The following is a 26,146-nucleotide window of genomic DNA, read 5'->3' as shown; positions in this document are numbered from 1 at the left end:
TTATTTCTAGGAAGACAAGATTTTATCTTGTGCTTTTATTAATCCATTTGCAAGTGTAGGAAGAGGCAGCAGCAGCAATGCAGCATGACCCCCTTATAATATAACAAGAGAAGAAAAGGAAGTTGGGCTCACTTCACTCCTGGTCTTGGAGGAGAGAAGAGGAGGAAGTTGGGCTCACTTCACTCCTGGTCTTGGAGGAGAGAAGAGGAGGAAGTTGGGCTCACTTCACTCCTGGTCTTGGAGGAGAGAAGAGGAGGAAGTTGGGCTCACTTCACTCCTGGTCTTGGAGGAGTGCAAGATCTCTCTGGAAGAAGAAGGGCACAGGAGGCCTGGCTGAAGCTCCCTGGAGAATGGAGAGGTCCGTCTGGCTACGGGCACTAGTGCTTGCATCCATGGTCTGTGGTGGGAAAAGTGAGTGCCGTCTATTCCCTCTCCACAAGTTAGTATAGAATGATACCTCAAACATATTTTAACACCAGAAAGGTTAAATGTGTTTTTGTTGCTCTAAATATCTTAACAGGGCTGTTTGGCTGGTGGGGTTTCCTTTGGTGGAGGGTTTCTCTGAAGAAAAGACATATTGGTGTGAAATGCTAAGTTTTGTTTAGTGCATCTGGATGCGGCCTCTTAACACTCAGTTGCAAAGTGTATGGATTGTTCTTCACTCATGAGCTCTTCTCTCTAGCTGCTCTCATCACGAGAGTTTGGGACTCCCTTCACTTGAGCAAAACAGATTTAATGTTAAGCTGATTCTCAGCACAATTTGAACACACAATACATGTTTGGGGAGGGGGGGCATCATTTGGCAACTAAACAAATAGAAAACCAGGATTCTGCTTGGACTTGGTTTTCAAAAGGAAGCTGCTCTCTCTGAAGCTGACAGCTTTAACAAGTTATGGGACTTTGGTTCAGTGGGAAAATATTTCTGTCTTCATTCACTTTAGGAAGGGGACTTGAAGGATTACAAAATTACAGACCCGTCCGTGGCTGCCTATTCATGGAATATTGCAATGTTTTAAAATATAGGCTTCTGGCAAATCATGTGTTAGATATAATTTTAACAGAAGCACCACAGTTGTCAATTTTTAAAAGTTAAATGGGAAGCCTCCTTCTGGCAGTGCTACAGGCAAAACACAGCAGAGGAAGAAGGAATGCTGCCTGAGATTCCCCTTTCTCTCCCCTGCGCCAAAAATATGCCCTCATTCACTGTTGTGTGTTTGGCCAAAGCTTGAGGGGGTGGAGAAGGGGAACTACCCATGGGGACTATGCTTCAGCACATATATCACTTGTCCATAGTCCTTTTCAGACGTTACAACCATGCATATTTGGGGGCCACCAATGGGTGCATGCTACTCTGACTATGCATGGCTGCCATTTTGTGTGTTTAGGGTAATACACAATTTTTATCTGTGTGCAGGTTAGGTACATGGATATTAAAGTTGTGCATGCATAGAAAATCTATGTACTACCCTGTTTTCCTGAAACGGTGCTCACACTTACCAGGAGCATTGTGGTAGTATTGGCTGTAACAGAACTCGTGTGCGACTTTGGTTAAACTAAACAAAACTTCTGTTTTTGCCTTTATTTCTTCTTCTGTACTCCTTGCGTGTGAAATACATACCTACCTACTTAAATGACCCCTTCATCCATTTGACAGAGCGGATACTTCGGTCGCAAGAAATATATTGGTCTTTCAGGTACCCAAAGGAGCCTGCCATATTCACTTTTTCTTTTTCAGCTGCTGAAATTTACCATATAAGCAAAGGAGTTTCATTTGATTTATTTAAGAAAATGCTACTTTATGAAAAAATATAAGCATTCAGAGTTTTGTACATATTGCACAGAAGTAGGAAGAATCAGATTTTCAGAATGTAGCAACACCATCTTGTTGAGCAAGCACACTGAACTTTTTCCTCTTGTGTGGAAGGGCTGACCAAGTTGCATGATTTTCTGGCATGGTAGGATAGTTAGTTCACAAAAATCTATAGAATTTGTGTGCAAGTGCCTGTGTGTCTGACTGTCTGTCTGTCTGTCTGTCTTAGGGGGCTTATAGAATGCAGTTGTAACCAAAGTTCAGGACTGTCACATTTCTGGGGTCAAATTCTCTTATTACTGTTCTCCCAAAACCCTTGCATTTCCATGTGTGCAAAAGGTGTCAAACTTTATCATACCAGTAAGGTATTTTTCGGGTATATATTCAGTTTGGGAATACCAACTGACACACCCTTCGCTTCCACCTTCACTGGCATACTCTCTTCCCTGACAACTGCAGAGCTGAAATGTGGCTAATCTAATGGGCAAAATTAAAGGCACAAACTTCCCTCATAAAGAGGCCATCTTGTAGACCAAGCCAAGCTGTACCTGAAATCTTGAGATCCAGTTTCGTGTAGTGGTTAAGACTCCAATCTGGAGAGACGGGTTTGATTCCCTCTCCTCCACTTGAAGCCAGCTGGGTGACATTGGCTCAGTCACAGCTTTCTGGAGTTCTCTCAGCCCCACCCACCTCACAGGGTGATTGTTGTGGGGATAATAATAATGTACTTTGTAAACCACTCTGAGTGGGCATTAAGTTGTCCTGAAGGGTGGTATATAATTCAAACGTTATTATTACTATATTATTAAATGAAACCTTCAACAGTCTGAGTCTTGTTTACCTTTCACTTTCGGCATTGGCCTTGAATTCATAGAAGGAGGAATTTGCAGTGCCAGAGTGAAACATAACTGTAAGTAAAATAAATGTCTTAAAGGTGCCATTTGATTTTCTTAAAACTTTTCTTAATAAATCAGCACATGGGCACAGGCAAATGCCGAAGAGAAATCTCACCTACAAGCGAAGCATGCCTCCATTATCTATATGTGTGTTTCATAGAAGGGTCGTATCGCTTCAAGGCTCCTGTAGGCCTGATGCATCTTACAATATTCAGAACTAGGAGGTGCCAGGTTTTGTGGTTTGTGTCCAATAATAGTTGGTAGCAAAAGACCTAAAGTATCACATAAATGTGCAAGACTGGTTTTCTTTATTTGCAAGAACTAAATGGCTATTAACAAAGAAGGACATTCTAGGTTGCCTGAAGTTGTTTCTGTTTTAGGTTGTTTCCGCCCAGATTCTTAACAGCATGACGGTAACCTCTGTGTGAGAGAACCTGCGTTAATTTCCCAGCATGCTGTTCAATTATCTCGAGATTGCTGAATTAATTGTCTAGAGATGTCATCTGCTAATAGCTGTACTGATTTGCTTGCAGCCCTGTTGGATCTCACTGGCATGCAGGAAACTGAAGGGACCTGGAAAGCATCCGTTAATTTGCCATGTGTGTATGAACCTTCTGCAGACTTCAGGCAGGAAGTGGTGTCATGGAAAATCTCTCTGCCGGATCATAGCATTAGAACCATCTTTCGCCGGGATCCTAACTCTGGGGATCAGACGCTCTTGACGCGTTTCAAAAACAGAATTTATGTTCCAAAAGACCGACCAGGAGATGTTTCCCTCCTAATTGAGGATCTGGAGATAGCCGATCGTGGACAGTACACCTGTGAAGTTGTCTGGGTGGCAAGAAATAAGAGCAGGAGAACAAAAGAGAGGATAATTACTCTCAGTGTTGTCAAAGGTAACCCAGAAATGGGCTGTCGGGTGTGGCATGGGAATAAATACGGAAATAAAGGAGGGCAAACGTTTGCTCAGTTTGCACCGAGCCCTCATGATGCAGGTTCTCAATCTTTATGTGGCTTTGCCACAAGCAATGAGGAGGAGGAGGAGGATCCGTAACTTGCTGCTCTCACTACCCCCACCCCCTCCGATCCTTTCACCCCCCTCCCTCCCTTTCCTCCTGCGCCCTTTTGTCCTCCACCCCTAGCGTAGTGCCAGATTGCTTGATACACATTCTCCTTCTGTTGTCCAGTTGCAGTGACCAAGCCGGTCATCACAGCCAGGGGCGTGGCGCCCATCCTGCCCAGAGGGAAGAACATCAGCCTGACCTGCCAAGCCAATGGCTCTCCACCCATCACATACCGATGGTTCAAGGCAGGGCAACAAGGAGATGCAGAGCGAGTGGGTGAGACTGCCGTGCTCCACTTTGACGGTCTGCAGGTATCCGATACAGGGACATACTACTGTGAAGTACGGAACCAAGTCAGTCCAGCCGCACAGCAGAGCAGTGCCTTCCAGCTAACTGTGAAAGGTGAGGACTTCAAATCACATAATGGAGCGGCAGACAGAGGAAGAGTTTTAAGAAACACCCTTTTCAATAAAGCAATTTTCAATAGTCTTGCTTCTAGATTAACAGTGCAATCCAAAGCAGTTTTCCTCCACTCCACTCGCATTGATCTCAGAGTTCCAGTGTTCCTTCATCCCAAATGGATGGACTTGATGTTCAGTGAACCAGTAGTCATTATTAATCTATGCCATTTCCCTCCATTTATTTTCTCCTGCAAATTCATAGAATTGCACACACGCTCCCTCTACATTTCAGTGGTAGGCAGGCAGAGCCACTTGCCTACTTGTCATTCTGAAGAGCTACAGTGGATCAGATTTTGAAATGAAAACAATGAATTTAAAGTGCAATGAATGACTCTTACGGATTTTTGGTCCTGATGGTACACATTGCTGGGCCAAACAGGACTCCCTTGGAGAGTTTGCCCATAAACAGACGTCTAACTCAGTTATAGTGGCTCGGGAATCACATGTGACGTGCCATCTGTGGCTCTTCTGAGCCACTTTTCCACAGTGGGGTACCAGCCCCATGCCTCAGGAAAGCGGGCCAGCCCCTCACCCGGTGGGGCTTGTGTTCGGCCAGTGGCTTCCAAACTGAAACATCCCCTGCCAAAGAATGGATAAGCTGCCAGCCTCCCTGAAGCGCAGGCATCACGCCAGGGATGGGAGGACGGTGAAGGTGGTTTGTTAGACACTTTTAATCGGGATACTTGCCAATCGACTTGGATGAAAGCCCTGGATGAGAAACTGATGACAGCTGGAATGTTGATTGATGATATTCTTGAGATGGGCAAATCCAAAGCATTTCCTTTGATGTAAAAATGTGTCCTAGAAATTGACCCTAGCAGCTGGATTTTGAGAGCCCATGGAGTTTGTTCATCCCCGTCGTTTGGTCTTTCTTTCCCAAAATCAATACCCCCTCTAGGTATCTTACCATCCCATGATAGTGCAGAGCTTTCTTGTGTGCAAAACTGAATATTATACCCACAATGGTTTTAACAGGGGAGAGTTTTGTATAGGCTCTATTCCAACAGAATTTGCCCTTGTGGCTTTAATAGGATTGATACATCCTTTTATGCCCTGCTTGAATGTAGGTTCTTTGAAAATATAAGGGATTATTATATTAAGCCCTTAATTAACAAACTGTCCCCCTATACTCCAAAAAACTTGGCTCTTTTGCTTCGTGATAAGGATCCTAAATTTACCTTAGCACTTGCAAAATATGTCTCAGTCCTTTTAGCCCTTGCAGCCAAAAAAGATAAGGAATAAGTATTTTCTGCTGCTCAAGATTTAATCAATGAGCTTCTAAGGAAATAAAAGGGAAGGGAAGGATGGAAGTCACTGTGGCTTTCGGGGTTGATGGTAATTGCAAATGTGGGTCTCTGCGAGCCACAGAATAAAGACCACTATTCTAGCAAGAGGAGGGGCCCTGGTCCAGTGGTGGAGCTCATACTTGATATGCAGAACCCCCCTGGTCCAAGCTGCTGTTGGGGAAGAACTTTCTCTACTTGTTATGCTGGAGAGCTGCTGCCGCTCAAACAGTACTGAGATACATTGAGTGATTCTGCACAGGTTGGATAATGCACTTCCAATCCTCTTTATAGATCATTGGGAACGAATTTTTTTGTGTGCGGAACAAAAAAATCCACCTCAAATGATTGATAAAGTGCATTTAAAGTGCATTATCCAACGTGTGCGGAATCAGCCATAGTCTGGCTCAGGACACAGCTTTATATATGCACAAGAAACCAGGCATTTCCTCAGCTGTGCATTATTTTTAGCATGCCCTTCCTATTCAGGTTTTCTCAACATTTGAGGGGAAGCTGCTGCTGCTGAGTGCCCCTCACCTTAGCATCATGTGACCTTTCCAGCTGGCTACCAAAGGTTCTGTTACTAAGGGAGGATGCGGCGAAGCATAATGCCTGCTGCTTTCTCCTTGTAGATCCATCTGAAGTCCCTACTCTGAGACCGAGCTTTGGGACTGTCGGCACCACCATTGCTGAAACAGGTGAGTCCTTTCGAACGGGATGCTGAACGGCTGCGAGATGCGGACAGGATGCCGCTGCTGTGTGTTTGGGTGTGTTGGGATATGAGTGGGATGCAGGGGGTGGAGCTGAGGTGGGGCTTCCCGGGGGGGGGTTGCAATTTGGTTGGCTGTTGGCCTTCAGCCTGCTGGAGCAGGTGTCTTCTTGGGCGTGGCAATGACCTCAGTCACCTCCTGTCTTTTTCTGCACTGTGACTCTCCAGTGGGGTTGGCACCTGGCAGTGGACTTGTATTCTGTGATGTGCTGAGGGGGAGGGGGGGGGAAGAAGTTAAGGATTCCTCGAGAGGCCGGTGGAGGCACAACCCCTCACGCCACAATCGACCTCTTTATTCAGTGCCAGTGTGCTGGTGTGAGACCAATAAACCAGAACCTGGCTGCGGATGAACAGACAGAGCTCTTGGACAGCATATGGTGACAGGGGGCAGAAAGCTGATGGCCCTCCTTTCCTGGGGGGGGGGAAGCAGCTCTGCTTCTGAAGGCAACTTCAGGTCACAAGGAGGAGGCAGGTGGAGTTAGTGGAGCGGTTTGGATCGCTGGCTGAATACTGCAATTTCTTAGTTTCCGCACAGCTTTGTTTCATAATCCTGGCTGTCCCAGTTTCCCCCCTGCAGTTTCTCAAATCTTGCTTGTGCTTCTGTTTTTCCCAAATATGCATCATCGCCATTTTTCCCCTTTATGCAAAGTCTGTGCCAATTTCAACAGTCCTGCCCCTTGTTTAGTTTTTAAACTTATTTTTAAAGAAAATTTGCACACTTGTGATATACAATGCCATATCATGCCAACCATTGAAATTCCTTGTATGCATGGAGTCGAAACTCATATTGCACCCACACAAAGGTCCCACACACGCATGCACGTGCACACACACACACACACACACACCCCGCAAGGCCTTTCTGAAACCAGGAACATTTATAGCTAGACTTCAGTGACTCACTGGCAGGAAGAGGCGCCCAGGTCAGGCAGCTGTAGTGGGAACAGGGCAAAGCCCCTCCTTTCCTTCTGTGCTGAAGGTGGAGCTCCACTGACACAAGAGGCAGAAATGACAAGCTTCTCTCTTTTCCCCGCCCCAGTACAGCTTCCCAAGCTGGGGAGGGGCCTCTCTGTCCCTCCACCCTGCCAATAAACTGTCCCAGGCTCTGAAAGTGTTGGGTGGGAGCAGGGCTTTTTTTCTGGGAAAAGAGGTGGCGGAACTCAGTGGGTTGCCCTCAGAGAAAATGGTCACATGGCTGGTGGCCCCGCCCCCTGATCTCCAGATAGAGGGGAGTTGAGATTGCCCTCCGCGCCGCCAAGCCAGCCATGTGACCATTTTCCAGAGGTTCCGGAACTCCGTTCCACTGCGTTCCAGCTGAAAAAAAGCCCTGGGTGGGAGGAGGAGATGTTGGAGACAATCCCAGTTCCCAGGGTCCAGGCCTTTATTTTGTTTGGGGGCTATTTTCCTTTTTATCAATGTTTGTACCAGTTTATTTAATGTTACATGGTTTATGATTGAGCACCTCCACTTCTTGTGAGAGACCCTGCCCTACTTCTGTGTGCATCTACAATTGGTTAAAAAATTCTGTTGCCTGCTTTCTAAAAAAACACACCGTTGAAGTGTGTTTTGCAAGAGGACAAGCACTGCCTCCCACACGAGCAAGAAGATTGTCTTGTGATTGGCCACGATCTTTTGCAGTCTTCAATAAGCACATCTCTCCAGATATTTTCTGGTATTCAAAAAGATCCCCAGCCAATATAATCAAATTTTCCCCGATGGGAAAGAAGGAAACAAATCGATATATTGTCAAAGGCTTTCACAGCCAGAGAACGTTAGTTGTTGTAGATTTTCCAGGCTGTATTGCCGTGGTCTTGGCATTGTAGTTCCTGACGTTTCGCCAGCAGCTGTGACTGGCATCTTCAGAGGTGTAGCACCAAAAGACAGAGATCTCTCGGTGTCACAGTGTGGAAAAGATGTTGGCAGGTCATTTATATCTACTCAGGAAGGTGGGTTTGGGTTGCGTCATCCTGTAAGACTTTCCCAGGGTGTGGAATGCTAATGGAATGCTAAGGAGTATAGAGCATACTCTGCAGCTGTTGACAAGTTTACAAAGGGACCACACAGTGTAGCATCCAGACAAGAATAAAAGAACATGAAACACACTGCAGACTTGGGCCAACCTGAAAAAGCAGCAGCGACTGAACATAGCCTAACTCAAACAGGACACAGTATCTTATCCCAGGACACTAAAATACTGGACAACACTTCCAATTACTTTGTCAGACTGCACAGGGAAAAAGCCATTGAAATTCACAAGCATAAGCACAACTTCAACAGGAAAGTAGAGACTTTAAGAATGAATAGAGCATGGTTTCCAGTCCTGAAAAACACCAGGCTAACAAAATACTCTACATCTTACAATAGCCCTGCAGATAAGATTAGCATATCAAGCACCAATCCATATGCAAAAGAACCTCCTCAGGATACAGTGAAGCCTCCCTCCATTAGCATTCCACACCCTGGGAAACTCTGTCTTTTGGTGCTACACCTCTGAAGATACCAGCCACAGCTGCTGGCGAAACATCAGGAACTACAATGCCAAGACCACGGCGATACAGCCTGGAAAATCCACAACAACCAAGGAAACAAATCTCTTACTAGATATGTATACCAAGTGGGAAAGAGGGACTATTGCCTTGGGTAACAACATACAAATAGATGCAGAGGAGTTAGCCGTGTTAGTCTGTAGTAGCAAAATCAAAAAGAGTCCAGTAGCACCTTTAAGACTAACCAACTTTATTGTAGCATATGTTCATTTATTGTAGCATACAAATATATTGCTACGGCTTATGCAAACAAACACACAAACGAGGAACAAGTGGAGTTGAATTGGGACCATGCGTAATGGAAGGTTGGAAATGCAAGCGAGGAAAGTGCAGAATATAAGTTGCTTTGTGGAACCCTCGTTACCCGTGCACTACTTCAGGAGCTGCTTTGGAAATAAGGAAAAGGCAGTTCAGGGCAGATATCTGGGAAACATTGCTATGTTTTCAACCATTTCCCTCCTCTAAAGAAATAAGAGACGGGCTGGGGTGAGAGAGGATGCAACATGGCTCATAGACTTGGAGGGAGAAGTATTCCTCACCTCCAGGGCACCTGAAGCATGTCAAGTTTGGGAGAAAAGGGTAGAAGACCAGTGCCGCCCCTGCCTCTTGTCCTGCCTTGGCTGCAATTTTTTCATTGCGACACCCTCCAAGCTCCAGGCCAAACTGAATGAGCCTTTTGGATAAGAGATTATAAAACTGAAGCACAGCAGTCCGCACTTCTACATCAGGGGCCAAAGTGGGAGTGTGAGTGGCAGACTTTGAATGCAGCGCTGCCACAGGAACATATCGAGCAGGACTAGATCCAATACAAAGTGCGAGACGGGGTCGTGGGGAGGGGCACCGATTACTTGCCTCTTACCTCCCCAAAGCCCCTCCCATGAGGTGCTTTTCTCTGAGCCCCTCCTGTTAGTGGCAAGCAGGTCAAGGGACGTTGATGGGCGTCTGGTCTTACAAGGAGGGGTCTAGCTCAGTGGTCAAGAATCTGCTTGGCATGCAGAAGGTGCCCAGTTCAATCAATCCCAGGCATCTCCAGCTGTAAGGATTAGGTGGTGTGTGTGTGTGTGTGTGTGTGTGTGTGTGTGTGTGTGTGTGTGTGTGTGGTGCCCTCAAGCCAGAGTTAACTTATGGTGACTCTTGGTGGGGTTTCCATGGCAAGAGGCTAACAGAGGTAGTTGGCCATTGCCTGCCTCTGCAACCCTGGTCTTCGCCGGAGGTCTCCCATCCAATCACTAACCAAGGCCAACCCTGCTTAGCTTCCGAGATCTGACGAGATCAGGCTCACCCAGGCTATCCAGTTTACATATATGAGTACAGGTAGTGGAGAGTGCCCTCAAGTCCCAGCTAACTTATGGCGACCCCTGGTGGGGTTTCCATGGCAAGAGGCTAACAGAGGTGGTTGGCCATTGCCTGCCTCTGCAAGCATGGTCTTTATTGGAGGTCTCCCATCCAATTACTAACCAAGGCTGACCCTGCTTAGTTTCTGAGAGCTGACGAGATCAGGCTCACCTGGGCTATCCAGGTCAGGGCAAGGATTAGCTGGTGGTGATGTGAAAGACCTCTGCCTGGGGTCCTTGGGAGCCACTGCCTGTCTAAGTAGCTGGACCAAGGCTCTGATTCGGTAGAAGGCATGTGAGGTGAGCTTATAGACAGAGGGGGGGGGTGTTCAGCCACCCTCACCTGTGCACCTCCTTCGCTTTTTAGATTGAACCCTCCCCCTTCCCAGGGAGCTTCTTTTCTGACACCTGCTCAACCTTGTTGCAGGAACAATGACAGCAAAGTGGAAGGGCAGGGCAAGAACCAAAGCCGACCCTGTCAGCCCCACAAGGACCACCTCTACGAAAGGTGAGGAAAGACGTAGCCTCCCTGTTGCTCGAGGCCTTCAGGGAAAGCAGGTGGGACCCACTGAGGCCTTGGAGCGAAGTGTCTAATATGGGTTGCCACAGCAGTTCAGAAAGATGGGAGCTATAGAGTGTCTGCTAGAAATTACCACAGAAGTGTATTTTGAGCCTCTGTTTGTTTATTTTTAAAACCTTTCTGTCCTGCCATATCACCTTGGACTCAAGGCACTGAATTCTTAGTGGTCCCAGCCCTTGATCAGGATCAGTCCAGTAGTGGACCTTCTCTACTGATCCGGCTTCCTTGGGCCGCACACCCTTCTGTGCCCTGGGTGGCCTAGAAGTACCTAACCATTGTGGCGTCTGCTTCTTGCCCCTCTTGGCAGGATGAGGCCTGCACATCATGCCCCTTTCAGCCTAGAGCCTTCAGTGCCAAATGTGCTTGAAGTACATCTGCCGTTTGGAGACACGTCATAAGGCCCCAGTTTCAAGGGAGAGGGGCTTTCTCCTTCTGGGGTCAAGCAGAATGGCTGCTGGTTTGAAGTGTGTATGGGGGTCCTCAGTCTCCTTGCCCAGCAGTGAGGGTTTGGGAATAGGGTTGCCAATACTAGGTTGGGAAATTCCTGGAGATTTAGGAGTGGCAGGATTTTGGTGGGCAGGATTTGGGGAGGACCTCCATGTGGTATAATGCCATAGAGTCCACCCTCCAAAGCAGCCATTTTTTCCCCAGAGGAACTGATCTTTGTCATCTGGAGATCAGTTTTAATTCCAGGAGAGCACCATGCTTCACCTGGAGATTGGCATCCCTAGTGGGAATGCGGGAATGCCCGCCAACAGCTTCTCCACATGTGTGATCCCAACTCCTCAGGGGGAGGAGCAGAGGGGGGGGGGAGCAGCAGTCAGAACGAAGAGCCCTGCCCCAGCAACGTCTCAGTTACCTGATCATGCTGCATAGATACAGCCAGCCAGAAGGAGAGATGCTGCCCAAAGAGTGTGTTCTGCACCATAATCAGTTGGGTCCCAGAAAGCACTTCAAGCATGATCCAGTTCCCTCCTGACTCCCTCCACAGAGATCTCCAAAGTCCTCTTTCTTCTTGCGCTTTTTATCCAGCACGTCATAGTTCTCCCGCTGCACATTTTAGCCTCGATTTCCCAGTGATACACCACAGAACAGTTAGTCATAATATAAAAAAAGAAGGTCACGGCGGGCTCAGACTCAGAAACTCCGGCTCCTTCCACAAGGTCACGACTAACGGATGCCAAATATTCCCGTGACAAACAGCTCTCCACAGAGCCCACGCTCTGCACAAGGAAGGCCTCAGGTTCAGTCCCCGGCACCTCCTCCAGTGAAAGTCTCTCAGGATGCAGATGCTGAAAAGACATGTTGGCCTGAGACCCTAAATGGCCACATCCCAGTCAGAGTGGGATAGGTTATAGTATATCCACAGATTTCAGCTTAACATTCATATGAATGCTTTTATATATGTGCATATTGTATCTTCTGCACTCTCTTTCCAAGTCAAAAGGCAGCCCCTCAGCAGACCCCTTTCAGCTGCCTCCCCACATGCCTTCTGCTCTTCCCCTCCACTCAAGAGGGGGCCAACCAGACCCCCACCTGTCCTTTCCCTGGAGACTCTGCAAATCTTTTCCTTCCCCCACTAGATGGCAGCATGCTAAGGTCGGTTCTTTCTTAAAGGCTTGCATGGGTAACACTTCAGGTGACGCGAGGAGGGAGCCGATTGAACCTTGCTGGCAAAGCTCCCCCAGGGCCTTCTCCTCATTGCCCTCAAAGCTGCCATTTTCAAGTACAGTTAAAGGGAGGGGATTGGATCACTTAAACATCTTCAAAAACTGCCACGGAGCCATGTGACTTCGTAGCTGCCCCCAAAGGCCTCCTCCTGGAGGGGGTAGGGTGGGCAACTGCCTCCCGTCCCCTCTGGGTAACGTAGGGCTGAAGACACCCCCCCCCCACAAGAGCCACCAGTTTTCTGGCTCTCCTACCAACAAGACAGATGCCTTGCAGGTTGCTACAGATTGGTGGTATAGTCCCCCTACCCTTGTTTGTGCAAACACACATGCGCAGTAGTGTGTAAAGTCCTTCCTTTGAGCCCTTATTTATCTCTAGGAACCTACGATCCTACCTAGGAGATGGCTGGACGGGGCTCTCCTTCCACAGTTGCCTCACAGATGCCAGCTTGTTCTTTTCTATCAGCTCTTGACATTTGGCTTTATTTACAGATCTGGTTGCCACTTCACTAGCGCCTTGGGAGGATGGGAGGATTTCAGAGCACCAGGCTGGCAATTCAGGTATGGAGAAGGGGCAAGTGGAGCCGCCCCACAGTCACGCTGGTGCTCTAGAGCTCTGCGTGCTTTTGGAGTCCTTTGGCTGCCTCCCCTGCCCCAAAGAATGCACAGAACGCCTCCAGGGGCAACAGCTCCGCTGGGGCTGGGGGCGGGCCTTGAATCCCTCACGCGGCTGCTCTTTTTCATAGCTGTGTTATCATTCATCACTTTGGTGGGATGTTTAATACCCTCCTTAAGAATGGATGAAGAGAGTGGATGCTAATGGACTTTCTTCCAAGAAAGTGTGCTTAAGTTCTCAACCTTAATGTGCAGATGTGCTCAATATTAGTTATTTCAAGATCTAATTCCATTAATGAAGCTTCAGGTAGTTCACAAAATAGACTGCAAACATAACCTATAAAAAGACAGAGGAACATTCCAAGGGTATTGGCCAGGAAACCAAAACCTTGTGGCTAGCCATGCCCAATGGCCCCCTCTAAATGGTTTTTACTGGGATGGCTCCAGATTTTGCACCAAGAAATCTCTTACAGGGCATCCCTCCTAACTTTTAAAAGAGACCGGAATGTGCTAAGAGATCCCTCTGGCTGACCTTGGCGGGCAAATGCTGGGCTCCTGCAGCGTAGGGTTGCTGTTCACCAGTGGGGGCCGGCAATCCCTTGCTCCCAGCCTCCTCCCCCCGCCACCACTCACCTGGCCCAGGAACAGGCCTCCTCAGGAGCACTCATGGCACAGCGCGAGAATGTCACTCCCAGGAGAGATGTCATCCCACAGGCCGCAGAAGTGCTCCAGGCAAGGGCTGATTTGGCCTGTTTGGGGGCCCAAACCAGACTGGTGTGAAGCCCGGGAGCACTTCCAGGGTCTGCACGATGATGTCAGTCCCAGAAGTGACATCATTGTGCTGTGCCGGGAGCATGTACAGGTGGAAAGAAACGAAAGGTAAGTGCTGGGACCCCCCCCTCCCCCTGCCAGGAGGGCAAGGAGGCCTGGCAACCCTACTGCAGAGAGAGGCAGTAGGGTTGAGATGGGCAGGACTCAGGCCCAAATTATTTATTCCGTTTTGTGAAGTCGGCTCTTTAACAGTTTCGTTTTATGGATGGGACACTGAGATTAAGGGCAACCAGGGCTTTTTTCTGGGGAAAAAGGTGGTGGAACTCAGTGGGTTGCCCTTGCAGAAAACGGTCACATGGCTGGTGGCCCCGCCCCCTGATCTCCAGACAGAGGGGAGTTGAGATTGCCCTCTGTGCTGCTGAGCGGCGCGGAGGGCCAGCTCAACTCCCCTCTGCCTGGAGATCAGGGGGCGGGGCCACCGGCCATGTGACCATTTTCAAGAGGTTCCGGAACTCCGTTCCACCGCGTTCCCCCTGAAAAAAAGCCCTGAGGGCAACCCTGAGAGAGCGCCAGTTTCATAAAGTAGTGGGCGGCGGAGGCAGAGGTTCAGTCATCTCATGCTAAGCTGAAGGCAGCCTTTTGTGCTGAGGCAGTCCTGCCCCTTTGCCGTTTTGCTGCAGCTCCTCGGAGGACAGCCCTGCCACTCTACGTCATTGTCCTGATTGCTGTGCTCTGCGCCATGGTACTTCTTGCAGTCTTCACTGTCATCTTCTGCAGAAAGAAGCACAAGGCTGGTGAGTTGGGGGTTGCTAGAAAGAGAAGGGCTTTTCGGATGGGATCCCCTCCTGGTGCTGGACCGGGTACCGTGGTTCTCAAGAGACACCTGGAGGTTCCCAGAACCCTTTGGATAAGGCTGCTGGGCTGTACGTAGTGCTGAGCACCTTTGGAATTTTGCCTTTGGATTCAAAGACTTAAACTTGGAATGCCACAGAGCAGGTCTGGAATCTATGATGTGCAGTTTTTTCCCCCATACAGAAGTTTAATTTTCCTGCAAGGTTCCAAGGTATTTTTCCCTCCTGGGTGGCAACTTCTGTGCAACGTGGATTTCTTTCACGTAGTATAAAACCTTTCTGCAGTCATGTGCTGTATATATAAAGAAGAGTCCAGTCCGTACAGTGGTAAATGCAGAGAATACTTCCAAGCCCTATGAGAGCAGCCTGCAGAGTTGAAAGGAACCCAAAGCCCCCTCTCCCTCCCCACAACAAGGCCATCTTCTACCTGTGAGCACCTGGTACAGGGAGATGAGCTTACCTGAGGCAGTGCACCAGCTGAGGCTTTTGCCTGCCAGAGTCCTTCCCAAACCACTCGCATCTTGGCAGGTAGACAGAACAAGACTTGGCTAAAGTGGAAGGACAAGGATGCCAGCGATGAAATGGTTTTCACATTTTCAAAATGTCCTTAAAGTTATCCTGGATTTTTAGGCTCAGAGAGGAATGTTCTCTCTGGAACTCCAGAAGCAGGGCTTTTTTTCAGCTGGAACACAGGGGAACGGAGTTCTGGAACCTCTTGAAAATGGTCACATGGCTGGTGGCCCCGCCCCCTGATCTCCAGACAGAGGGGAGTTGAGATTGCCCTCTGCACTGCTCCCTTCTGTCTGGACCATTTTTGCTGAGGGTGATTTAAAAACTCCCCCTGTTCCAGCTGACCCAAAATGACGTCATTGGTCTTGGGAGCATGCACGCACTTTGCATGCACTCATGTGGTACCGGGGCACCACCTCCTGCCAAGAGTTGCTCCCTGTACTGGCAACTCACTGAGTTTCACCACCTCTTTTCCCAGAAAAAAATCCCCGTCCAGAAGGTTTTGTGCCCGTACCCACAGCTATCGTGGAAGGAAAACAAGCTGTCCACAAAGCTTCTTTTAAAGGTTCATCTCAGCAAAGAATGTCAATTTTCCTTTAAAAAAATTAATGTAATGCCGTTATCCAGAAATGTTGCCCAGGAAAAATGTCCCTGGTGCATTTGGTCAAAGCACAGATCAGCCTGATTTTCTCCCTGCCAACTTTCAGACAGATATTTGAAAGTTGTCTTATAGACAATTAAAATTCTTACTTGCCAAACAGCTGCAGGACGGGACTTGGGAACTCAAGAAAGCAGGTTGTGTGGCAGAGGCAGCACATCTAGCTATCTCAGACTGAGCAGCCACAGGTAAGGGTGCCAAACCCTAGACTCATAGCTTCACAGGGTTGGAAGAGACCTCCAGGGTCATCTAGCCCAACCCCCTGCCAGGGCCAGCGCGTCCGTTGAGGCTGGGCTGGCAGCTGCCTCAAGTGCTAAGGTGCTGGAGGGGGCGCTGGGCATGGGGGCGGGGGTGTGCACCATGTAGCTCAATTGCCCCGTGCTGCTGCCGCCTCCGCCAACACACAGCTGCAGGCCAGGCGCAGCAGGCGGCCAGGGCAGCGCACAGAGCAACTGAGCCGGAGGGCTGGGAGGACACATGCACGCTGCCCCAGCCACCTGCCGTGCTGGGCTCGCAACTGCTGCGCCCGGCCAGGAGCGCATGCTGGCGGTGGCAGCGCAGGGCAACTGAGCTTGCAGCCTTCCAGCCCTCCCGCTCAGTTGCCCTGTGCTGCTGCTGCTGCCACTGGCAATACACAGCTGCGGGCCGGGCACAGCAGGCGGCCAGGGCAGTGCACGGAGCAACTGAGCCAGAGGGCTGGGAGGACGCATGTGCGCCGTCCCAGTGGCATGCCCTGTGTGTGATGTCACACGCAGTGATGTCATCATGCAGTCTGGGTGCGCGCGCACCCAAAGCGTGCACACATGGGGGAACAACAGCCCTGAAGCTGCCTCAGGAACTAGAAGCCCTGGCACCTGCCCTGCCCCCTGCACAATGCAGGAAAGTCACAACACCTCCAGGATCCCCGGCCAAACTGGCCTGGGGGTAATGGCTACCTGGCCCCAAAGTGGCAATCAGCATTACCCTGGGCACGTAAGAAGGGGCCACGAGAACTGAGCACTGGTGTGACCCTTCCTGCCCTCCCTCACGTGATCTGCCCAGGTTCGCAGAATCAGCCTTGCTGTCAGGTGGCCATCGAGCCTCTCTTTAAGAACCTCCAAAGATTCCTCCAAGGAATTACCTCGGTGTCCCTGACATTCTCTCCCCTCGGTCTGCAGCACTCCCTTTATGTCAGGGTGTGATCCATTTTTCAGTTCAGATCCATTATAATAATTGTAACAACAAATGGGATGTTTTCTGTTCATTTTTTAAAAGCTTATGTCCAGGTGTGCAAATCTCTAACAAGCCGTAAGTCTTTTCAGAATTCAATTCAATTAAAGTAAAGTTGAAGGACGACAGAACCATCGCTGTTCAGGGTGTGCACATGAATGGACTGTGGATATTTATATTTGACATCCATTCAAAACCCTGCAAAACTGGGTTTGATTGGATAGCTCCGTCCCGCCATGTTGCTTAAGAGAGCACACGGCAGAAACGGGGCTACGCAGCCGGCTTCTGGGTAGGGGGTTTGCTGCATTCTGAACGGCGAAGGCCCTCCCTGCTTGCTCTCCGCTGTCCCAGGTTTTCTTTTCACATTTTTCAATGGATGCTTCTCACTGTTTTAAAATGAATCTGGGAGGAAGATTTCCCCATAAAGTTCTGCTGTTTCTTTTTCAGATCACACCTATGAAGTGACCTAGTAAGTAGCTTTGGGGGCTTTGGGGGCGCAAAGTGAAAGCAGACTAAAATATCTTGGCAATGTGAATGCTAAAGTCGGAGTGGAAAAAACCTGGAGTATTTCTGCAGTGCATCTCGTGTTTGACAGCCGGAGGTCGCGGGTGGGGAAAGCGAGCAAGCGAGCCCAGCTTTTGAAGGACCGTTGCCAGACTGCTCACTGCTCCAGGCAAACTCCAAGAGTAAAGGGGCTCCTTGGTTGCCTCAGTGCTTGGCGTAGCCTCAAACAGGATTGCCATACAGAATCTTTCCTCATTTTAAAAGGCTCCCCTGATTAAACCATAATTGTCTGCTTGTTTGCAGACATTATCAAACAGGAAAAAAATAGAGAGAAAACACACAAAATCAGCTCTACCCTTTCTACAGCTCCCATATTGGGTGATAAGCCCTACTAAAGCCGACAGTGTGGCATGAAGGAAGCAAAGAAACACCTTTGCTCACCGTATTTAACTGGAGAAGTGAATAATCGTTGTTCAGTCGGGAGATCAACTTGCACAGAGGCCTCTACTGAGCATGAAGGTCACTGGACAGGAGCCAGAACTTTTCAAACTAGTAAATGCAGCCTAAAAACAAAGAACAGAACCCCAAAAGCCACAGGTGGAACTTCTGCAGATATATTGAGACGCCTGAGCGTCCCCAAACCACTACGGCAACTTAAAGACAGCTTTATGATGACATAGAGTCTCTCTACGCAAGAGATCTTACATGGGGACACTCAGGTGTAGGGAGATGCAATGTTAACTGGGAAGCATAGTTTAAAAAGACAGAGCCAAAGGCTCTGTCAATTTCACCTCTCTACACAGAGCCTGCAGAGATCACTCCTCAGAGGGTTTGTTAATTTCATCTTTGCCTCCCCAAAGGCTCTGTCAATTCAGCTCCCCTTTGGGGAGGCAAAGATGAAATTAACAAACTCTCTGAGGAGCCATCTCTGCAGGCTCTGTGTAGAGAGGTGAAATTGACAGAGTCTTCGGCTCTGTCTTTTTAAACTATGCTTCCCGGCTAACATTGCATCTCCCTACACTTTAGCATCTCAATGTAAGATGTCTCGTGTAGAGAGACTCTTAGACAGAATGCTGTCTTCTTTAGCAGACATAACATCAAACCACCAAGAAGTAGCTCTAATTCCACAGGTCTGGGTTGGCACTTCAGCTTTCCAGGAAGTTCCCTGTGGGGCTGGCAACCAGGAGTAAGCCAAGCAGAGCTCCTGTTCTGTGGGCAGCTGCCCTTAACCCTAAGGAAGTAACCTCCTCTTCACCCAGCCCAACCTGCATGTGACTGGCAGTTCCCCGTCAACGGAGAAGGCATTCCACAGAATGCCCTCAGCCACAGGTGCTGCCCAGGCCTGGCCAGTGACAACGGCGATGAGCACAGGCCCACCTGTTGCCTGTTCCTGCATTGCTGGGGGCTGGGCCCAAGCCAAGTGGGCCCTGGATATGCCCTTGTGGGTCTGTGGCCTTGCCCTGCGGATCCCAGGTGGGATCAGATCGGAATAGCACCCCGTTTGCAGCAGCAGCCCGCTGTGAACCACCCATGTTACGCCTGTTGCATGCCATTTCAAAAGTACAGTCCAACTCAGAAGACTCATCCTGTGAGATGCAGACACCAGTTCCCTTCCGCTGGTGCCAGAAAGAATACAAGGCTGCGGAACCAGGCTGGGCTTCTGCTTTCTGCTAAAGGTCTCAGACAGTACCGGAAGCAACAAAGAGCGATTAAAAATACAAAAAGCGGAGAGAGCATCAGCGGCAGAGACCAAACAAAGCACTAAAGTACCGAGGTACTTTGGACTCCCCCTCAGATTTGTGACGCAGTAAAATCTGATCCCCCCCCCTGGGGCAATGGGAGTCCTAGAGCTAGCACTGGTGCTGGTGCTACATGGTGTGTTGCGATCATTGCTCTGCTCACAAACACACAGAGGTGCTCCTACAGGACAGCAGATCTCCTTCTCTACTTCGTTTCCAGAGAGAGAGATTTTGCACCCCCACATGAGCTTCCGCCAACCCACTGCCATGTCTGTCCACCTCTCTTTCTTTCTCTTCCAGAATCTAAACACATACTTGCCCCTCCTTTCAGCGGGGGGGGGGGGACAGGGGCGGTTACTTCCGTCAAGCCTGGATGGGTGCTTGGACACAGCCAGGTCCTAACAATTAGGGCCCTTAGAGGATATATCTGCAATAATTCAGAAACAGGACAGTTCCCTTGGTGATAGCCTCTGGCTCCTGCCAGGCTGGCCATTTGAAGCCATGCCTATTGGGCAGACGCATCAGGTACTCTAAACCCACCACAATATATTTCTCAGACTAAAGTTAGGACTAGAGATGAGCACAAACCAAAATACGAATCAAAGTTTGTCACAAACCGGGCCGGTTTGGGGTTCATGAACTGGCGGTTCATCAGGGCACATTTTTGATGAACCGCAACGACTTTTAGGGTGGTTGGTTCAGTTTGTTTTTCGGTTCATCAGTGGGATTTGCCCCCTTGTCCACCGATCGCCCCACAGGCACTCCCAACCAGTGCAGCGACGTCATTTCCAGACGTGATGTCACCGCGCCAGCTCTGGGGTGCATGCACGCAGCACTTTCTGCAGACCTTCTGCTGCCCCATAAGTGACGAACCAGGAACCAAATGAATCGGTTCACAAACTGAGAAATTTCATGCTGGTTAGTGGTTCGTGAAATGCAACGAATCACAAACTTCAATGAACCACCATTTTCCCGTTTCGCACCCACCTCTAGATAGGACAGTAAAAGTGCTCACGTTGAGTAGCTCACGTTGCCAGGAGTAAAGAGTAGCTCACGTTGCCAGGACTTTTCCAAATAAGCACAGACCTCTGGTGCTGAAGTTTTTTCTAGCTTCTGAACTGCTCAGGGCTTCTCGTCAGCCATTTCAATGAAACTGACTTTTAAAACAAATTATGTGTTATATTTGGCTGACGCAGACAACATTGGTCATCTGAGATGAGATTTTGCACATATGAAATAAAACAAGTTTAACTCTTCCAATTTTGAAAAATGTCCAAACATTACTTTACAAAGTCTAATTTTCTGGACATTTTTTAAAAAAGAATTTAAATCATAAGGCTTAAATTTAAAGTAATAATGGTAAGTGTCAAATCCAAAACGAAACCCTATTTTTCATCCTAGCTTCTTCACACTGCAGTCCAATATCATCTTTGAGTGGGACAGCAGGGGGTGGGGGAAGGAACGTAATTAGGAAAACAAAATAAATATTAACAGGTGACTTCAAGTGTGAAAATTTTACTTGAGATTACTCTTCTAGATGGTTTCATTTCTAAGTTCAAACAGCCTTTTGTTTCATTAACTGCTCATACCTTAATCTGGCTGCTTTTCATCTGCTTTGTTTGCATGGTTTCACCGTCTTTCCTTTAAAAATGCTCTCTGTATTTGGTATGAGAATATTTGGTTTTAGATATGCGGGTGAAACATGATGTGTGGGTGCCTTGTTATAATGCTGCATTTGCGCTAAGAAAACTAACAGACCGTGGGGAGGTACGTGTGTGGACTTTGTGGCGGGAGACAAACCAAAAACGGGTTCAGGAAAGGTGAATTCCTCTGTATTTCTTTTCATCCCACTGCCTTATCATCAACCAGGTTTTCAGGTATTTGCAACTATGCAAAAACCTGCAAACCCTTTTCCCCAAGGTGTAAGTGGGATGTCTTGACAGCATGCCAACAGGGTGGGGCAGCTGCCAGGGCCCGCCGCTTGAGGTGGGGCCGACTGCTGCTGATTCCCTGCCCACACACATCTCCTCAGGTGCCTGCACTCACACCCTCCCTCTGCCTGCTTGTGAGTGCTTTGTCCCCTCTGCTCCCAGCTGCACATGCTGCCTAGTTCTTCTGGAGAAGGGCATGTGGGTGGTACACAAAGCATCGGCATTCCTGGTGGCCACAGCAGTGGTGCTTCTAGCTGCACCCACCGCCCAGCACCACTGGGGAAGGGGCAGGCAGGCAGTGTGGGCAGCTGTGACTGCAAGTGGCGGGAGAGCTTGCGAGAGGGCAAAGGAAGGATGCTCAGGCAGGCAGGCAGGCAGGCAGGAGCAGATGGGTTCAGAAGGGGAGCCTAGCAGTGGGCATGAGGGGGCCCTGAGCACTCCCTACCGAGGGCCCCCAAAACCTGGAACCAGCCATGCTCCATAGACTGGGAGCTCATCGGTTTTTTGACAGGAAAAGGGCATTCACTAGCATGCTCAGGGAGCAGAAGAGGGCAAGAGTAACCAGATTCGTACCGCTTACATCGTAGCCTGCTTCCGTTTGTGACAGTTTGGACTGGAGCCAGAGATCTGACATCATGTAGACCGGAGGTCTACAGCTAAGGAAGGAAGGACACGAGATGCAGTGCAAACTGTACAAGTGAACCACAGTTACAGAAAGGGCAATCCCACTCTTCGTTTCAGCGGTACAAATGAACATCTGGGCCGTTTCCAGGCGGCTTACCTGGCTCCGGAACGTTGCGCCATCTTGCGGGGAAAATGCGAAATATCACGTTTTCTCGCACGAGTTTTGCGCGACGTCGCATGATATTTCGCGTTTTCCCCGCAAGATGGCGCAATGTTCCGGAGCCAGGTAAGCCGTCTGGAAATGGCCCTAGTGAACCTTCTTCCCTTAGTCTTGCATAGATTAAAACATGACTCCTTGGGCATGATTCTAACAGCTTTCTTTTTCAGCAATAATCGTGTGACTGTTGCAAGGGAAGACACCAGCCCTGCAGCTGCCGGAGCATGCGGGGGTGAATCTGGGCAAGGCCTCCTGAGGGCCAATAACGACTACACCATGGAACCCACCAAGATCGCCGACTATGTGCCAATGAACACCAAGATGGACAATGAGTACGAGACCCTTGTGCACAAGATGGAGTCTGAGTATGAAGTGACGGATGGTGTGGTCACATGGAGGCCAAGCCAATGATGACACTTTGAGCTTTCAGCAAGAGGAGAAATGCCTCTTTTGCTGCCCTTCTCTCCGGGGCATCTATTCACTTGTCCTACTTGTGGCTCACCCTCAAACTCTATTAGAGCGGGTTCCATGCATCTGTCCAGGCACATGAAGCCAAATCAGCCCCTGTCTGCCTTAACAATGGATTATCTATGAGTACCTGGAAGATGAGAACCTAGTGCCCAGATGTAGCCCGACACCATACAGGCACAGAAGCAGGCTTCTGCACATGTGCCCACAGTCGGATGAGGAACGTGAGCATGATGCACCAGCTCAACCCACTAAGCCAGAGCTGCGCATCCACATCCCTAGTCACAACGATGCCAATCATTCGTTTGGGATGGGGGAGCGATGCCAAGTGGAGGTATAGTCAATGGGCTTAGAAGTGCCAGCTCTGTTTAGGACTGCATGGATAGTCTCCTCGGTTTCCTTGTTCCTCCTGGAGAGCTGATTGGTGCTTACGGCAGGCATCTGACTGGGGCTGCTGTTACCTATAAGGCTGCCCCCTTCCCAGGCCCCCTGCATCTATTGTCCCAAGGATTTTAGGGCGCATGCTAGCTGAAGACCCAGAGCCGCCTTCACAGTGCAGCCTTTGCCAGTAAGTCCATTGCAGGCCCAAGGAAGGCCATCAAGCCACTGCCAGTCAGTCTTCCCACATGCTGTCCCCTGTTGACTTCCCTGGCATGACCATATTTGGATTTGCACTCACCCCTAGAGTACCTTCACAAGTATTCAAACCCACCAATAGGAAGCTAGGTGGGTTCACTTTTGCTCCAATGCCATTGCAGATCTTAACTTCTGCACTAAATTTGGCTAATGGTAGGGAGCCCAGGTACACAAGAAGTCTCTCTACGCATTGCTAAGTACCTAGGGATGCTCAAGTGAACCACATTTCGTGTGTCCCTGCTCTAACTTTCCATGCACTCTCTTGCACAGTCACACTTCAGTTTGTTCCCCATGAGTAGATTCATGCGTTTCATACCAGTTCCTCCTCAATTGCTAAAAGTATCCCAGTTTCCCCCACTTCCATTCATTGAAATGCAAATCTTGACACTTTCTCACACCTTAGAGAAATGCAGATTGGCAATTCAAAGGAGTCCACAGTACTTGTTCTCTCAGCAAAAACAGAGCAGAATTGGTTCTTTGCCCTCCGGAATCACTTGCAGATGCAGACGCATAAAGGGAGCTCCATGAAAGCGACATTCACGTGCACAGAGCAAGAACAGCCTGCACGTGAATCGAGAACGACACATACAGTTCTGCACTTGAGCTTCCCTAGGTGCTTAGTAACATGTAGAGAGACTCAAGAAGGGCAGCTCAAGCCTTCTGAACCTTGTAGCTGGTGCTGTACCTGGCCAGGCCCTCTGCCATTGCTGAAACCACAGGATCCACCTCCCCCCCCCCTACTGTTAGTTCTGTTCCCAGGCCATCTTCAGAACCATTGACTCGACAGACCTTTTGTGTACTGGACAGAAAACGATGTTTTTATTTCCTCCCCTTTACCCGCCCCCCAGGTTTCAGCGTCCTCATTCCCAATTCCAGGCCAGCCAACCTCACTGGTAGCTGGTCTTTTCCATAATTGCTTTCAGTTGGGCACTTAGTTACAGCAACGCAAATTAGGATTGTTCAACCACAGACGTTTTTTATTGGATTTTCCTATGCAAACTGCTGGGGTGCTCTGCAAGAGCGCTGCCTGGTGTTGTCTTCCTGATTTCCCATTCCTAGTCCTGTCTCTTGGACAGGGCAATAAAGTTACTCCTTGGTTAAGTGCTTGTCTCCTTTCCATCTTCTCCTCTTGAGGGTTTATTGTGCCAGATTTGGGCTCATGTATTCACCAGACTTCAAAGGTCCCCTTCTTGCGCCTGAACACTTTTTAGGGTTTTAGGGTTTTCATGTGTGCGGGATTCTCTCCACAAAACAGGCCTGACACAGGGGTGGGTGTGGGTAACAGTATGTAGGTATAGCTGTCATTGCTAAACACATCTGGATTGGGGCCAAAGTATACAAGACAGAGGATTGAGTGAAACAAAGGAAAGTTCTGAATTGCAATTAATATACTTACCATGCGACTTTGAATTCTGTGACCTTTATAAATTGAGAAAACGTCATATACTTTCTTTTCTTATGATCAGGGCTTTTTTTCTGGGAAAAGAGGTGATAGAACTCAGTGGGTTGCCCTCGGAGAAAATGTTCACATGGCTAGTGGCCCCACCCCCTGATCTCCAGACAGAGGGGAGTTTAAATTGCCCTCTGTGCTGCAGTGCGGAGGGCAATCTAAACTCCCCTCTGTCTGGAGATCAGGGGGTGGGGCCACCAGCCATGTGACCATTTTCAAGAGGTTCTGGAACTCCATTCCACTGCGTTCCCGCTGAAAAAAGGCCCTGAAGCTGTGGCTCATGAAAGCTCATACCCTACCACCAGTTTTGTTAGTCTTATAGGTGCTACTGGACTCTTGCTCCTTTCTACTGCTACAGATAGACTAACACAGCTACCCATCTTGATCTGTATCCAGGCTAAGTTAACACTCCCTTGCTTCAGGAGACTGGAGAAGCAGGAGCAAAAGACAGAGCCAGACAAAAAGAGAGCCTGGCTGCCAGGTGAAATCACAGCAGGACAACTATGCAGCTGGGCAGGTGAGGCCAGGGGATGGGAGTGGAGCACAGCTGTCAGCCTTTGAGGGGACCGGAGAGCTCCCTGAATTACAGCTGATCTCCAGATGACAGAGATCGGCTGTTCTGGAGAAAATGACTGTTTTGGAGGGTGGACTCTATGATATCACCCGCGTTGAGCACCTTCCCCTCCTCAAACCTCATCTCCCAAGGATCTGCCCCCAAATCTTCAGGAATTTCCCAAGCTGCTACTCCTCAGCCTGGCAAATCCAGGGCTTACGTTGCAGAGCCCCAAACAAGGAAGGCCTTCAGAATATTCACCAGCCTTTTGCACCAGGCAAAAGCAAGCGGAGGGTGTTGTCTGGTGGATCTCCTTTGTTTTTATTTATTTACTAGCAAGAAATCCCATTGTGAGGAAAAAAATACAATGGGCTCTAGAAAGGAGAGGGCGGGCTGGCAGGCATTCCCTCCTCCTCTGCCACTGATCCCGGCCGCATAAAGGCAGGGGGGTGGGCAGCAAGCAACAAACAGGAATCACGTGGGGGCATCTGACAAAGCAGCCAGAAACTCAGCAGCAAAGTCTTGTTGGGATAGGTTGTTTCATATAGTTTTGTTTCATTGTTTTTTCTTTTGTTATTGCTATTTCGTTTTCATGATTTTCTTTTGTTATTATTTTGCATTGCTTTCAATGGAAGACCCACCCCCTCCTTTTCTTGGATCTGTCCCTCACTGGTTCTCTATTTGAACTGGACAAAATTCAGTGGGATTGCAATACTTCACTGGGACATCTACATTGCCAAATATCAGATTGACAAAGGCAATGAAATGTGCCTTTTTTTAACATTGAAGCTTACGGGCGTATTGATAGGAAATAGTAAGACATAAAGTAGCTTGAGAAAGTTGCATCTTGATGAATGGGCACTGCAGCCACTTAGCTTGAGCTTGCAGGGGGGGCTTCCAGGGCCAGGTAGACTACTACTGCTTTGGCGGCGGCGGCTGCTTTTTAAACATCACTCCTTCCTCTCCCTCTCCTTCTGCCAGACCTGCCCCCTCCATGCTG

At 48.9% G+C, this 26,146-nt stretch overlaps 1 protein-coding gene across 4 annotated transcripts; it reads left to right on the top strand.

Moving 5' to 3' along the window:
- The first annotated feature begins 168 nt into the window (after window positions 1-168).
- VSIG4 (V-set and immunoglobulin domain containing 4) lies at window positions 169-24,632 on the top strand. 4 transcript variants are annotated; one of them, XM_054997084.1, is made up of 10 exons: window positions 261-411; window positions 3,240-3,602; window positions 3,894-4,172; window positions 6,147-6,212; window positions 10,591-10,671; window positions 12,903-12,971; window positions 14,477-14,590; window positions 15,919-16,003; window positions 17,472-17,493; window positions 22,210-22,286. In XM_054997084.1, the coding sequence occupies exons 1-9, from the start codon at window positions 351-353 to the stop codon at window positions 17,482-17,484; spliced, it is 1,131 nt and encodes a 376-aa protein (XP_054853059.1). In that variant the 5' UTR covers window positions 261-350; the 3' UTR covers window positions 17,485-17,493; window positions 22,210-22,286. The 4 variants fall into 4 exon arrangements, with proteins under 4 accessions (XP_054853060.1, XP_054853059.1, XP_054853057.1 ...); XM_054997085.1 differs by lacking the exon at window positions 15,919-16,003 and having other exon boundaries at window positions 169-411; window positions 22,210-24,631; XM_054997083.1 differs by lacking the exon at window positions 15,919-16,003 and having other exon boundaries at window positions 353-439; window positions 22,210-24,632.
- Window positions 24,633-26,146: the final 1,514 nt, after the last annotated feature.

This window comes from Eublepharis macularius, chromosome 13 (genome assembly GCF_028583425.1).
Source record: "Eublepharis macularius isolate TG4126 chromosome 13, MPM_Emac_v1.0, whole genome shotgun sequence".
NCBI classification, from domain to species: Eukaryota; Metazoa; Chordata; class Lepidosauria; order Squamata; family Eublepharidae; genus Eublepharis; species Eublepharis macularius.
This window is presented reverse-complemented; position numbering and strand designations above follow the sequence as displayed.

Bases quoted from the DNA above. Each gene is read 5' to 3' on its own strand.
- VSIG4 (XM_054997085.1), top strand. From the start codon at position 351: ATGGAGAGGTCCGTCTGGCTACGGGCACTAGTGCTTGCATCCATGGTC. The intron at 4,173-6,146 runs GTGAGGACTTCA...TTCTCCTTGTAG, and splicing joins CTTCCAGCTAACTGTGAAAG to ATCCATCTGAAGTCCCTACT. The intron at 10,672-12,902 runs GTGAGGAAAGAC...CTTTATTTACAG, and splicing joins AAGGACCACCTCTACGAAAG to ATCTGGTTGCCACTTCACTA.